This window comes from Mya arenaria, chromosome 13 (assembly GCF_026914265.1).
Source record: "Mya arenaria isolate MELC-2E11 chromosome 13, ASM2691426v1".
NCBI classification, from domain to species: Eukaryota; Metazoa; Mollusca; class Bivalvia; order Myida; family Myidae; genus Mya; species Mya arenaria.
In genome coordinates, this window is record NC_069134.1 from 22,835,244 (window position 1) to 22,850,603 (window position 15,360).

Genomic DNA, 15,360 nt, shown 5'->3' on the forward strand with positions numbered 1-15,360 from the left:
TTTTCTTGTAAATAGTGAAAGAAGTTCAACATTTATGTAAAGAAAATTTCATGTAAGTGCTTATAAAACAAACACAAAGGAGTGGTGGATGCATGCAATTAGAAAGTTATATAACAGTTTACATATGCATACAATTATACTGTAGGAAGAGACTTTTTTAAAAATTAAACAATGCCATAAGTAGTAATTTCATAATAGTAAAAATATGTATATACTTTACATACCCGTATTGGTTCTTGATTGCGTAATAATAAGGATTAAACAAATTTGCATGCATACGAGAAAATCCTGTTTTGGTCAGCAATGGCAAATAATGTAACACGCATGTTAGTCTAGAAATATAAACAACCAGAAAATGGTTAAGCTGAAAGTTTTATTCTCAAAATAGGAGTACACACTGCATTTTTGCAGGATAATTGTCGCCTTAGGAATAACTGCAGATCGTTTATATTCGTAAAGTGTTTTGAATGCATGGATAAAACTGTTGTAAATTCCATTTAAGACAAGAAATGTCTTAATGTGTATTCGATTCATTCTAAAAGCCGGCAAACTATATACAGGGGCGAAGTTGTGTGTTTACAATGATAAACATCTGAAAAAGCTGTCTTTATTCCAACACAAGCAATGGAAATATTTTAATGGATAGCAATCGTTCTAAACTAGAAAAACGGCAAGTTCCAACTTATCATGTGCAGTATTGATAACCTTATAGATATATTTACAACATTTGGAAAATAGAAGATATAAAAGTACATGCTTCCCACACTAAATAAAAATGGACGTCGTTGCTGAAAAGGAAAGATATTACATCCAACATATGGCAAACTACGTAGCTCATATTCCAGTCACTGCCTCCCGCAGATTGTCAGTTTCCTTGCTGCTCTCGATGTCTAGTATTTCATCTTCATCAACAGTTGATTGGTTGGATAGCATCGACTTGCTTTCTGCAATATTATTCCAATGTCGACTAGGGTAAGAGTCGTAGCTGAGAAAAGACACCTCTGTTTGGCTTTTGAAAACCTGACGCCTGACATAGTCCTGACCTCGTATGCAGCCGCATAGAGACTTCTGAAATGTTTGTCTAAAATTCTTTGACATGAAACCGTACACAACCGGGTTAACACAACTGTTTGCGTAGGCCATGATATGGAAAGCTTCCCTCAAGTATTTAACGATTCCAACATGTAGAGGTGGTACGATCCTGAAGGCTACCAGCAGGTTGTTGATTGATATAGGTGCCCAGCACAAGACAAATATTACAATAATAGCAACCAGCATCTTAACGACCTGTAACGACATACGTATTGTTTATGTTTTATGGACATGTCATTAGTATTATAATAATTGTCATTTGTTATCATTAAGTAGTACTTTGATTTTATGTTGAATTTTCCGATATTGTTTACTTCATGTTTTCAAATGCGGATTTTATATCAAGTACCCACCTGTTTTTTCGTGATGTCATCATCGACAAACTTGACGACCTTCAATGCAGAGCCTTGACCCTTGGTACTGTATTTCGAACCAGATGATGATCGCCTGCAAGATAGTGGATTGATAAAAGTACATACGATTGATAAATAAGAGGCGTTTTATTGAAACAGCTCATTGAAAAGTATATAAAGTACCACCACCTCATTATCTGTTACATCTAATATAGTATTAAGCGTTATTCTATTTTCAAAAATCATTAAGGCTCATTTCAACAGTAGTTTTTTATAAACAAAATAAAATTATGCATTAGGGTTATTTTCTTAACTGATCTTGGTAAAATGAGTAAGATTCTATTCAATTATACTATCATATAGATATTAACGCATCTCAGAACAGAGTTATTGCTACATAGATAGTATCGCTTAGCCGATATATAATTATAATAAGGGATGCAAATGAATGGCAAAATTGATATTTGAATATTCGGCCATTTATTCGAATATTCGATTACCAAAATACATATTTTATAATTTGTAGTAAACTATTATTATTATTCGCTAAAGCTGGATCATTTTAACCATTTCTCTGTCGTAGCTAGTACGCGTTTTGGCCCCTGATTCACCAAAATGATCCTCTGTAATTCCCAGTTTTCAGAAAAAATGTTTTGAACAATAAAAAAATCAATTCCACTTCCTTCATATATGTAAACAATATGAAATTTGATGGAATCCTGGTCAAATGGCGTTATGCGTCAATAGGGGGTCTTTCAATAAGACGAGCAGACTCGTTCTGGGACCGACCTCTACTTAATATAACTAGAAAAAACCCCAAACCAACTCAGGATCTGGTAAAAAAAATGTTTACCGAAACGTATTGATGTCACTTGCTTGATAACCAGTTATTGTAATATTACAGGGACTGTTTTAAGTAACCGACGATATGTCCCTAAATGACATATATGATGCGTTTAAGTGTATTGTCAGCACAATCACACCTCTGGCATTATAGGCCAATCTTTGTAAAACAAGACAAACATAATACACAACAAAGGAGTTGTAGGCAAAAATATTATTATTCTTTTTATTCTACTTTTTTTTCGAATATATGAATACCGATTTTGACATTCGAATATCAAACGTTTGATCGAATATTCAAATATTTGTTTCCATACCATGAGAAGGCATTTCAATTGGCAGCTTTGATATTGGCAATGCAATACATGATGATGATGTGCAAAGAATAATCAACTGTCCTAATTTTGTTCATTATGATATAGTTCAGAAAGTGATGATATTACTATTTTTTACTCTGCCAGGTAAAGGGATCAAATTGTCTCAAATCCGTTCGGCTGCAGTAGATGTATCATTTAAAAACAAGCTACAGAAAATTCGGAAGAGAAATACAAATATGAAGATAACAGATCAACCGGATAATCCCTACTTACGATTCGCTGCGCATGAGATTGCGTGCGTTGGTCATGAACCATAACTCCTGGCATATTTTCACGTAGGCAAATGTCATTATTGTTGCTGGTAGGACAAGAATAATGCAGTTCATGTAGACTTCATACGTAATGCTATATGCTGGGGACGTCCATTCTTTGATGCACCATGTAGCTTTACGAAAGAGCCCGACAGTAATGTGAACCTGAAAACTGTCTTAATTCTAGATTGCTAGTTTTCGTAAGGAACGTAAGGCATTACTTCTTAGTAATTTCAGATAATTCTAATAATCATTACTGAACATAAATATGTATTGAAGCATCCAGAAAAATAGTGAAAATTTCATTGCGAGGTTTTGAAAATATGTCCAAGTTCACAAGGTTTATTTGCCTAGTACTTAAGTTCACCATAATGCCAGTATTCACACATGGTCATAAAACAAGTATTGGTATTTTCACACAATGTATTTACCCGTCCAATTAGAATAGGCAATGCCAAAAGGAAGGACAGTACCCACAGCAGCGCACATATCTTCCGTGCTTTTCCAACCGTGCAGGAGTATTTTGCTCTCATCGGATGAACAATGGCATAATATCTGGAACATAAAATATTGGTTTGTAAGAACAAAACAAGATTAACGGGCGCCCTTGTTACACAACTACAGTTTATCTACTTAACTTCACATGAATGCAGGTCACTATGTTTAGCTTTGGCGCTTTAATATTGACATTATTCAAGTATAAAAAAAACAGTTTGGGAGCATGCATCCATGAGTAAGCTTTATTGACTTATTTTCTATGAATCTACACAAATTTAAAACCATGATTTGCTGTGTTGTTGACTTTAACTGTTGCATTTGAAGCGATTATTTTAAAACCATGATGATCATTGGGCAAACACTTGCCAAATTGCCTTGTCGAAGGCCTATTTAACATTATATATTTTTTTATTATTTTTAGTCACAGAAGAACACAATGCTATAGTGTAACACACCATTACATGTTTCTACATTTTTTTAATTTTTTTATACTGAAATCAAATTATAAGTGACAAATTGCTAATCAGTAGGACACAAAAAATGATAAACTCTGACAGGTTCCATTGGCCATTCTATTTTACCGGGACCTTTATAGTGAGAGCAAAATGCAAATGTTACTTTTCTACAATGCTGTAAAACTCTGTGAAAATCAAACTCCGATTGAAAGTAACAAAGTACATTTGAGATTCCAGAAACTGCCTTGCAGGTAATTGGCCACTTATTATGACCTTGACTGTTCAGAGGGAGAGTAGGAATGGTATGTGTCGAGGGTATGAAACCAATGTGATATACACCTTCCTAAGCTATTTTACAATTCTTACAAGTGTGATCGAAATCCGATTTTATGTGAAGAGTTACAGCAGAGAAAATAAAAGCTTGTAACAAAGTGGGTTACAGCTCATACAATAGAGAATGAATGCTATGTGCGACACATCTTCCAATGAGTGTGTGCAATTCAGTGAAAGTTGATCAAAATTCCAACATTATTTGATATAATTAAATATTGATACACAACAATTACTGACAAACTGGAGAACTGAGAGTGCTATCACTATAGACTCCAGTCGAAGGTACAAAACAAACGATTCGAGTACAACATATAAATTCCAGATAAGCATTATGAAACCTCAACCATAGACAGATAATCAGTCGCAATTGCTTTATATCCCAAAGCGGATGACAATGATTTTGTCCGATTGTATGACTTGTATTTAAGTACAAATTAATACAACGACCGGGGCTTTGAAAAACTCCAGTCAACAACTGCAAGGAAAGGAAAATGCCATGTACAATATAAGTTTATTTTTTGCCATTGATCAAATAATATATGGAAGTTACTTGGTCATGTTATTTTTGCAGATTCTCTGACAATAAACAACATAAGTATACCCCTAAATAAAGAAGTTTATACGTAAGTGACAAAAACCATGCCCAGTTTTTTGTCCAAGAAATTTATAAGGCGGTTTAACGTCTTTGATATACTATCACTTAGACAAATTTAATAAATATTTAGCATTTGATAGTTCCAGATACCTTTCCAGACTCATAAATGTCAGCGTAGCAACGGAACAGACAGTGGACACATTTTGGATGTAGTGAACGAACTTGCACAGGAACTCCCCAAAGCGCCACATGTAGGAGAAGAACGCTGCAAACTGAAATAAACCAAAAACTTTAGATTATAATGGCACTGTCTGCTGTTTTGTTTTGTTGATAGAACACACAAAACCTGCGATTGATCCTTCAATGATGCAAAAAATATGCTAGGATGCTCTTTTGACGTCCTGTTTCACGACGAGGGCGGTGTGTTAACACGTATGAGTCGAGACCGCGTGTGCTTACAACAAACGGGACGTGATAAAGATCGTGACCTATCGTGACATGCCTTTTATTTTATGCTTTCTCTAATTAACTATATAATCTGACGCCTTGTTCTCATATTTTAACCAACGAAACTGCACTTAGCAGTTACACAAGATTTCCCGGAATTTCCATGCCCGTTATTACATCATAAATCAATCGCATTTATGATCTTGCGCATTTCCTATAATTAAAATACATGTCTCGAAAAAATATTCTTTAAAAAATGCTGTTAATTTCTTAAATTAATATATGCATTTGATTCATAAGAAATTACCGTAAACATCAGTAAGTAATTGGCAGCAATCAACAGATGAAGATCTGCTGATTAAGTCGGGATCAGAAAATGACAGTACGTAGCGTGATAAGAAAGTTTCAGTTCGGCGCGATCAGAACGAGAACAAGATATGGATAGGCTTTTAATAGAAAAGTTATTTTAAGTCTCCTCTTTGTAATGTTCAAGTCTGGTGGTCAGGTTACCTTTGATCTCCTGTATGATTAGATATTGAAGCAATATGCGAAATCTAAAACCGAAAAATTACTTCTTGCTTTTCATTAACCAAGACGAAACAGTTTTCATTAAATTCGACAGTAATGCTGTTAATAGCCGAGGCTGTAATATATTGTTTATTAACCAGCAAAACGCATTGGTATTGTACTTGCTCTGCATGATTTTTACTTGTTCTGCCCTTGTCTATTGCCCACATGACTCCTATGTTATTTAATCAGACAAACATTAGTTTGTTTTCCTCTCAGATTTAGAACCGTCGCTCACGATCTGATTCCCCATGGTAAGCTATTGAAATATTGCGTTTTATATTTGAAAGTTTACAGTGTTAGCGAAATCACATTTTGACAATCATGGTCACAGAACTGTCACTTTGCAAATAATTTTTATAAAGAATTTTCAAAATCTTAAAACAAAAATATATATACATATTCTTATTCTAATAAAACCTACACTTTTATGGCTCATGATCAAGAACTTTTCTCTTTTATATCACGTTATTATATAATACAAAGAAAGCTAGAAATCTCCATTATAAAGTTTGATATATCATATTAAATAAGCCGTGAAAAATGAGTATGCACCTATCACTGCAAGGTCCTTGTCCGCTGTCTCGAATATATTTTGTAATTTTAAGATTGATTTTCTTTTTAATAAAAGGCAAACTTTCTTGATCTATTCTCGTTTATTAGATCAGTATCATGGGGGATTTGATGTGTGAGACGTTGTAAAATGTTTTTTCCACTACAATTTTCCGGATAATTTTGTATTTTTGTTTCATATTCCGACATGCTAAGGATTGTTTTACTCTAAACGTTATGAAGGTACATCCAGGGTATTGTACAGTAAAGCCATATAAAATTGTATGATTTCATTTGAAATATGTCATTCATACGCTTTAGTGTTTTTATATGTCGCCTTTAACTTGTTAAACAATAAAGCACTGTTGGCTGTCCCTGCGCTTTGTAATTAATGGCTGCAGGCAAACATGTTACGAAGTCTCTGATCAACCAGTGCTATGTTTACAAGTATATGATACAGACACAAAATGAATTTTCCAAGTATGAGTGTGTTTTGTGATGTAGTGTTTATTTAAGAATGAATCACTTGCGGTTATGCTTTATGAACGCAGTAGGGCACGCAAGCAATACCATAAAAACGTATTAAGTTTCGTAAATATCTACCACTGTGTTTTTAAGGAAATAATTTATTACGAAAGAATTTGTCATTATACAAACTTTATGCATGCAAAGACACTCTTCAAAATCCGGAAACAAAATTTATATTTTACTATATGTACTATATGGGATAAATCTTTCTTTGTGTATTTTTCACACACTAACTCATTATAATGGTTGCCAAGTAGGCGAAGCTTTACTGTGCAATAAGTTGAATGAGGACAGATTTCAGCAATATTTATTTATACGCACGCTAGTTAATGAACACGGTTGTTTTGGTTAAACACGGTTACTTTACGCATAACCGTCATAAATAAAATTATTCAAATTCCGCTTGGCAATCACAATTAATCGGGAATAGAGGGTAGATACTACAACAAACAAGAGCGGTTTTATCCCGAATGAGTAGGTTATCAAAATATGAAGATGCGTTTGGGCATTATTTCAAAAGGGAAAACATCCTTAATCAAAATAAACGTGACCCATATTTCCCCCACCTCAAATAAGTAGATCCAATAATTTAACCAAGCTAGATATTCTTATCTTGCCCACAGGCGAAGATAAAATGCCCGTATGGAACTTCTTTTTAACGGTCAACACATTATAATTACCCCCCCCCCCCCCTTGTTGAAGACTGTCGTCAGTAGCATCAAGAAAATCTTGTCTTATGGCAATATTTAGAATGCTTATTAATTATTTCTCGCTTCAAATGTCACAATAAAACAGTTTTCACGCGCCATTCAAGAAATAATGCTTCATTTTCCTTAGAACTATTTAAAAAGACCGATTTGACTATTAACATTAACTGGAACCCTGCGCGCGTAACCATGACAACCAAGTGCTATCGCATATCCATACGCAATTATTTTCACTAAGCACAAAAGTTTTCCAGCAAAAATTACATTTTCAATTAATTTTGTTTAACTGAGGTGGGAGAAAAAGCATCTACCATAGCCGCTCGTGTAAGATAGTTTCATCCCGACCCTCGCGCAGGGTGTTTTGCGGAAACTCGGTAAACCTCGTTTCCGCAAAACACCCTACGCTCGGGTCGGAATGAACCTATCTTACACGAGCGGCCATGGATGATACTTATATTCTACACTTAACAGCCTTTCGGCGATTGCGAATATTTTCCGATAAATGCAAAATTTTAAGATATGTTCGGATCGTGAATCATCGCATATTGAAAATTAATGGATTGTCTTATTATCGTTTGAATTGTGTCAGCAGTTCACGAACATCAACATGATAAAAGTCTCAATTTATGATTTGATAAATGTATTGATACCATAAGCGTTAGATTTCCACGCAAAAAGTGATTTTATGTATCATTTATGAAATGAGTATTTTTTTCGGTTACGACCAGGTCGTTTTATTTACAGAATTGAATTGAATTGAAATAATTAGTGTAAGTTTTTTCTATATTAAGTATGTTTTAAGAATAATCATGGAATCAATAATCACCAATTAACTATTGGTGTTAAATAAAATAAAAATGAATTGCGTGATTGATTTCATAATCGGACTTCACACTTAAACCAGCCAAACTGTGTTCAATACCCGATGGTGAGATAAATCACGCGATTCACTCCTTCAATTGAAGATGATGGCATTTGTTGGACCGTGTATAAACGAGCCGTATCTAGACAGTATCGTAGAAAACTGCTTATAACATGCGACATATGACTATATCTAAGTATCTTGTAAACTGGTAAACGGGGAAGGTCTCTGAATATAATTGTTTTTATTGCACTAAATTAAATGGATCCATATAAGCGCAGTGTGTACTATAAAACAGGACCATATTTATAGGATCACCATGAATACACGAAAGACGTTCTTTAAAAAAGAAATGCATGCGGTCCGATGCAAATGCAATTAAAATATTTACTAATTGTACATTGTTTGTATGAATAACAACAGAATACGACCGTTACACTTGATAAAACAAACCATGCTCGAACATGTACCATTTACCTTTTTAAGCTGCACTCTCACAGATTGAATGTTTTGACAACTTTTTTTTATTTTTTCTTGGAAAGAGCAAATGTTTGCGTAAATATCTGCAAACCAATGATAAAACATTGATGACAATACATCAGATCGCAGATTTGCATATTTCCATTCAAAAATAAATGTTTAAGGCTTAAACCGTTACTAACGGTTAAAGAAAAATGCATAAAACATTATTTTTTTACTAAAATATAAAAATCTGCTATCTAATATTTTTGTCAGCAGTCTTATATTACTGTTTTCCACGCAAAAATTGGCTCGTTCCAAGACAAAGAGTAGATAAAATGTCAAAACATTCAATCTGTGAGAGTGCAGCTTTAAAGGGAAATAAAATACAATCATGAATGGCTTAATTCAAAGAATGATTGTATAAAATACAGAGCGAACACTCTCTGTAACAATAATCACGAGATTTCATGTAACCGTTTTGGTACTTAGAAGTTCATGTCATGCAATCTGAATGCAAACACATTTAAAAAATGGAAGAAAATAGCTCATTATGTGAGTTCACTTTAGAGTCATTACAGTAATAGTAATGCAATAGTACCTGAGTCATTTCAGTACTAATTGAGTATATGCTTTCGACAATAAAGTTGTAAACAACCATAACTGGTAATTTCTTATAGTTTACTATCTAGGAATAAAGATGGTATGCAATGCAATTATGGAATGCTATTTTGCGCTAACAATGCAAGGAATGTGATGTCGTTTTAAACAAATAATATGATAAAAAGTTGAAGATATGGCTCAGTTTTGAAACAGTTTTATCACTAATTTGAGTTTAAGTTATATTTGTAAGTCACAAGCCAAAGCTATCACACCAGTGGACGTTTAACGGTACGTATTTCAATTTAAAGATACCAATTTAAAGTATATTTAATTAAAATATAACGACTTATAACATTGCTAGATTCATAAATGATGGTAATCCTCTAAATACTCGTTTGAATAGTATAATGTGAGCTACATATGTCATTTAATTAAGTATTTATTTCTTTAAGGGAAATTGGAACAGTAACAGTTGCCATTTGGAAAGAAAAAATCTTAAAGTGATAGATCCGTTTATTTGAATCATTTGGAGTTTTCAGATAGAAATAAGACAGAAATTTGAAGACGTCTATGTTTTTTTCTCTGATATATGAACAATCGTTGATGCCGCGCTGTTTAAGACCTATAAGCGACGTTTCAATTTAAAGACAACACTGGGGTAATTGAAATATACACACCTTAACTGGTACGCAAATTAACACCAAAAGGAGGTCCGCCGTTGCTAGGCTCAGCAAGAACGTGTTGGTGGTGGTCATCATCTGCTGGTACCTTGTGACGGAGAAAATGACGAGGATGTTACCGACCATGCCGAGAACCAGTGTTATCCCATACACCACTGACACGGGTATTAGTTCCTCAAGGGGCGGGTCTGTGAAGGCCTGGTACTCGTATTCATTCACAAACGTCATGTTGTCGTCGGTGGCGTTGTTGTTTGACATCGTTGATGTGTTAAAGTCGAGGTAAAATGTTCCATTGTTAATTACAGAATAGTTATAGAGGTTGTTTATCGTTGTCATCGCTTTACTTTCGTGAACGAATAGACACAATCGCTAAACTGAAATAGAAATGCGTTAAATACTATATACTGGTAGTCCTCTGAAGCTTACTAACACATATTTCAAATACGTATATGTTGGCGTCCTTATATAGTCGTTATGGGTAAATGATAAAGGATCCCCTTTGAATGTCAGTTGGTATTATCCTTAAAATGATGTGATATCTGTTATTGGACGTGTCGCCAACGACTATACCCCCAAAGAAGGCACTATCGGATTTCCTCTTGCAGTGCGTGTGTTATAGTAGCGCCCACTTTCATGGTCTGTAACAGCTATAGCAATACCGATGCTGGTATCTTCACAGATACTTATTGATATACGACAACAATACAATGGTATCGAAATGTCATGCAATTCCAATGTATCTGATTTAAAATCTAAGGTGGGTCAGCCTATAGCTCTAGAGAAAAGGGCATTTATCGAGATTCTTTTAAGCATTTAATTATCATATACTCGTTTTTTAGTACAATGTGTTTGTGGTCCTCTACCAGGTCATATCACATCGTTTAAAGGATGTAAAAAGGTAATTCGAGGTTAATTTAGGATAAATTGCTTATTATAACGTGGTTTAACACATTGGGATGTTGCACACTTCCTTGTCTGTTACTAAAATAAGAATTGTTCACCAATGTGTAATGGTCTTACGCAGTACTAGTAAGGTTTAAATACCAGACCGATCACGCTCATTGGTTGATTACTCGTTAACATTTTAAACCCATCCAACGCCCTACCCCACATACACCCTAGTGAACTCTTGCTTCGCTGGCATATTTAAGGCGGTAGTTCGACTTATTTATTAAGATATTTGAATGTATATGTTACCTATCTTGGCTTCTTTTTTACTTTATTATATCGCTGATCATCGTACGTTGATTCCGATATTTTCCTATTACATGTTTCACATTGAATACACAGTTTTTTTTACCTATACATCATAAAGCATTAAAATATATGTAAACAACTTGTGTCACATGCTATACCTTATGTTCCAGTTTAATAAAGCCGTTATGTACTTTTCTGTGATAAACAAGTGTAATATAACATTGTTCTATTTCTATTGGACAGAAAATATATCATTCCGCATGTTTAATTTGGCAACATATCTAAATTGGCAATATTCTAGTAAGTCGTACGTTTATATTTAACTTTGTATTTATGAGGAAGATCTATTTGAATACAGTTGTTCATCTTTTAATCCAAATCTTAAGATGAAAGCATATTAATTCGTCTTTCTTTCGTAAAAAACATTCGGTACTTAATGTATTTAAACTGGACAAACCCCTGTGTGTAGCGCAGGAATTGGCATTGATTTGTGGTATGCGGCCAGTCAATAGAGCAGGTGAAGCAGGAAGATCGTTAATTGTTATTATTTTACTGTACAAACATGTGATCAAAGGAAACTTACCTTTTTCATTATAAAATACACAATTTTATTCAACAAGTTTAGAAAATATGTAAGTTAGCTCGCCTTAATATGACGACTCGTACCAGATCCCTATATTTAATGTAAATCAGTAACCACCATTAAGGTTTAGCAACTATCAAAATACGCAGCCTTACCATATGTTCTGAATTCAATTTCTTGGAGAATGGTTTGTTAAACATTTAAGTAATAATAACGTATTCAAGAAAAATGCGAAGGATACCGGTGTAAACATAGGTTTTGTTTAAGTAAGAAAAAACACTGTGCAGAAAACTCCTCTTGATAACCGCTTGCAGCATTTTGTCATTAAATGCTCCCTCATACGTTGTGATGCTACACTCATGTTATCAGGCACAATTCGTACCAGATTAGATTAGAATCTAATGCATCAGAATAGAATGTTTTCTCAAATTTCATTAATCAATGAAGAGCTTTTTCCTGTTAGCGTGCTTATAATGACCATGAAGAAAAGTTGTAAATTGTTTCAGGATTGCTTGGTTTCAAGATGTCTGATGTAGCTGCAGCCTGCAATTATTCTAACAGCAGTAAATTTTCCAAAAACAACAACGCCGAGCGGACAACAAGTGTTGTTGTAATCATTTTAACAAAGGGGAAAAGCCTGCATAGATTGCTAATTCTTGTAAAGACAACTTATTTTTGAATCATTTTGTATATAGTAATGTAATGAAAACACTTACTAGAAGTTTCTTTGAGTGCAATATGATCAAGGTCGTACGGACACAAACAAGAGACACACAATGCCACAAGACAACACACAGAGACAACATGAACACCAATTAAGTTAGTATAAGTATCAACTCTTGTACTTTGTTAAGATTTACCTTTAACGTCTTTTCTTTATTTAGGATTGTTGGAATAAGAGTGAGATATGTGCACATAAACTGGTTTAAACCCCCAGTAAATTTACATTTTACTGACCGTTCCGAGACGGTACCTAATTATCCTTGATAAACATACCTATTTTTCTATAAATAGTAGGTATGCACTGTGCTGTTTGTGGAGTTTTGTGCCGTTCTTCCATGTTTTTTATTTGTTTTGTTTTTGTTTCTGTGTTCTATGTCTTTGGCGTTTACCCAGTGTCATTAAACCGGGTTTATGTTTAAACTTTTGGTTACTGAGCTTGTTTCTGTATTTTTTCTCATAAGTATTGGGGTTACCGCCTTGGAACTGTAAACGTGTTCCCATGTAAGATCGCACTTTATTTTGCCGAGAGAGCAAAATAAGTTCACGAGTGGCTTAGCCGTTAGTGAAATATTTACTTGTGGTATTTACTTAGTGAAATATCATGCACATTTACACTGAAACGAAAACTTAATGTAGTTTTGCAGAAAGCGCATCAAATTGTATGCTAGCATAACTTCAATTTAGAAATTACGTTGTTAAAATTGTGTACCAGTCCCATGCGCACAGAGCTGATTAGGAAGTGAAAGCAGGCTGAATCATATATAATGATAATCTGTTAGCTTCATGTTTGTATCTCTTTACCAAATTAACAGTAGAATCTTTTGATAGATGTATATACTTCAGCAAAAACAAAACATATCTTTCCTCCACGCAGAGTAAAACTTAAGTGTTAAATGTTTAGAATAGTAACACTGTTGTTTAATTGAATTACAGAACACAGTCTGAGTGCACTTCATAATTTACATGCCTATCCCATAGGAATTGCGTTGTTATGTGCATGCTGGATGAAAACCTAATAATCCTCCTACTATATTGCATCTGCATAGCACATCTATATGTTAATGGGCCCAGCCTGAACAGCAATTCGAGAATAAGTTTAGAAGCTAACCCTTACTTTTATCTTATCTAGAGAAAAGCTCTGTTTCCCTAAATTTGAAATGCTGATGGTAGAATAATACTGTACTGGACGTAAATAAGACCGCAAGCACTATGTTATGGCCCAGTCACATAGCCCGGCCGATGTCCGGCATCGGTAGAGCTCGGTGGATTTTTTTGGTGCCACCGAGCTCTCCTCATCGGAAGCAGAGCTCGGTGACGTGAACGGACTCCGTCCGGACATCTTCAGGCGACCGACCGAACACCGGCCTGTGACCGTACGGAGTCTGTCTCAAAATGCGAGTTTTTTCTGCCGATGTGGCAGCAACTACCGGCCGGAGGTCGGCCGGAGGTCGGCCGGACATCGGAAGGAATACGGCCGGTACCCGAGCAGGTAACAGGACACCGTGCGATCGCCGGCCGGGTTGTAAACGGGCTTTGAACAATGACCGGCCGATGCTCGTCCGATGTAACACGGACTTGGGTGCCGAGCTATTCCGTTCTTTCTACCTGACATTGTCAGTTCATCACTATGGCTGCACCGAGGAGACTTCGAATGGCACTGCTCGAACACGAACTGGCTCAAGTAAGGTTCCAGTACAACCTGGTCCTGGCGGCAATACTAGAAGCCGCCGAGAGGGAGCGACAGAGGGCCCGCAGAAGAGAAAGACGCTGGTGGGTGCGAGAGTGGATCCTACGCAGAGCCCTTTTCGGCCAGTACGAGACTCTCATGAAGGAACTCGAGGCCGAGCACGCTGCCGACTTCAAAGCCTTCCTCCTCATGGAACCACAGATGTACTATGAGTTGCTTAACCGAGTTGGCCCCCGCATTACCAAGAGTACAACGTAAGTTAATCCGTATTTTGCAAACAAAATTCCCTCCAAACATTATATTCTTGCTAAGGTTTAATCATATTTCATCCTCTCCTGTTGCAGGCATCGAACCCCCTTGGACCCTGGGCTGAAGCTGGCAATCACCTTGAGGTTTTTGGCGACCGGAAGCAGGTACCACGATCTTGCGTTTGCGTTTCGTGTCCCACACAACACCATCGCCTTTTTCATCCCCGAGGTGTGTCTACGTATACGAGGATGAGATGTGGGCCACTCCCCAGACAGAAGATGAATGGCGCCCGGTGGCCGAGGGATTCGGGGACAGGTGGAACTTCCCCCACTGTTGTGGCGCGATCGATGGGAAGCACGTCGCAATCAAGAAGCCCCCCAAGAGTGGCTCACTCTACTACAACTATAAAGGCTTCTTTTCTATCGTCATGCTTGCGGTGGTAGACTCGAACTACAAGTTCATCTGGGTGGATGTGGGGTCACCAGGGTCGTGTTCCGATGCCGGCTAGAGCCAGGTCTTCGTGAGGGAACAATCGGACTCCCCCAACCGGATTCGCTGCCTAATGACGACCGGGACACACCCTACTACATGGTCGGAGACGACGCCTTCCCCCTTCGGCAATACATGTTAAAGCCCTACCCTCATCGTCACCTGGCAGGGGACGAGCGGTTGTTCAATTACCGGTGTTCCAGGGCACGCCGTGTGGTTGAAAATGCGTT

General features: G+C 36.2%; 1 protein-coding gene across 1 annotated transcript; it reads right to left on the reverse strand.

The window, feature by feature from the left end:
• Window positions 1-834: 834 nt before the first annotated feature.
• Window positions 835-10,460, reverse strand: LOC128215133 (gastrin/cholecystokinin type B receptor-like). The gene is made up of 6 exons (XM_052921853.1): window positions 10,200-10,460; window positions 4,948-5,069; window positions 3,348-3,471; window positions 2,879-3,081; window positions 1,446-1,539; window positions 835-1,287 (listed from the first exon to the last, which is right to left on the reverse strand). Exons 1-6 carry the CDS (start codon window positions 10,458-10,460, stop codon window positions 835-837), a joined length of 1,257 nt encoding a protein of 418 aa, XP_052777813.1.
• Window positions 10,461-15,360: the final 4,900 nt, after the last annotated feature.

Coding starts and splice junctions, on each gene's coding strand:
- LOC128215133 (XM_052921853.1), bottom strand. CDS start 10,460: ATGTCAAACAACAACGCCACCGACGACAACATGACGTTTGTGAATGAA. Junction 3,472..4,947: donor ACATTTATGAGTCTGGAAAG/GTATCTGGAACT, acceptor TTTATGTTCCAG/ATATTATGCCATTGTTCATC. Junction 1,288..1,445: donor ATGACATCACGAAAAAACAG/GTGGGTACTTGA, acceptor ATGTCGTTACAG/GTCGTTAAGATGCTGGTTGC.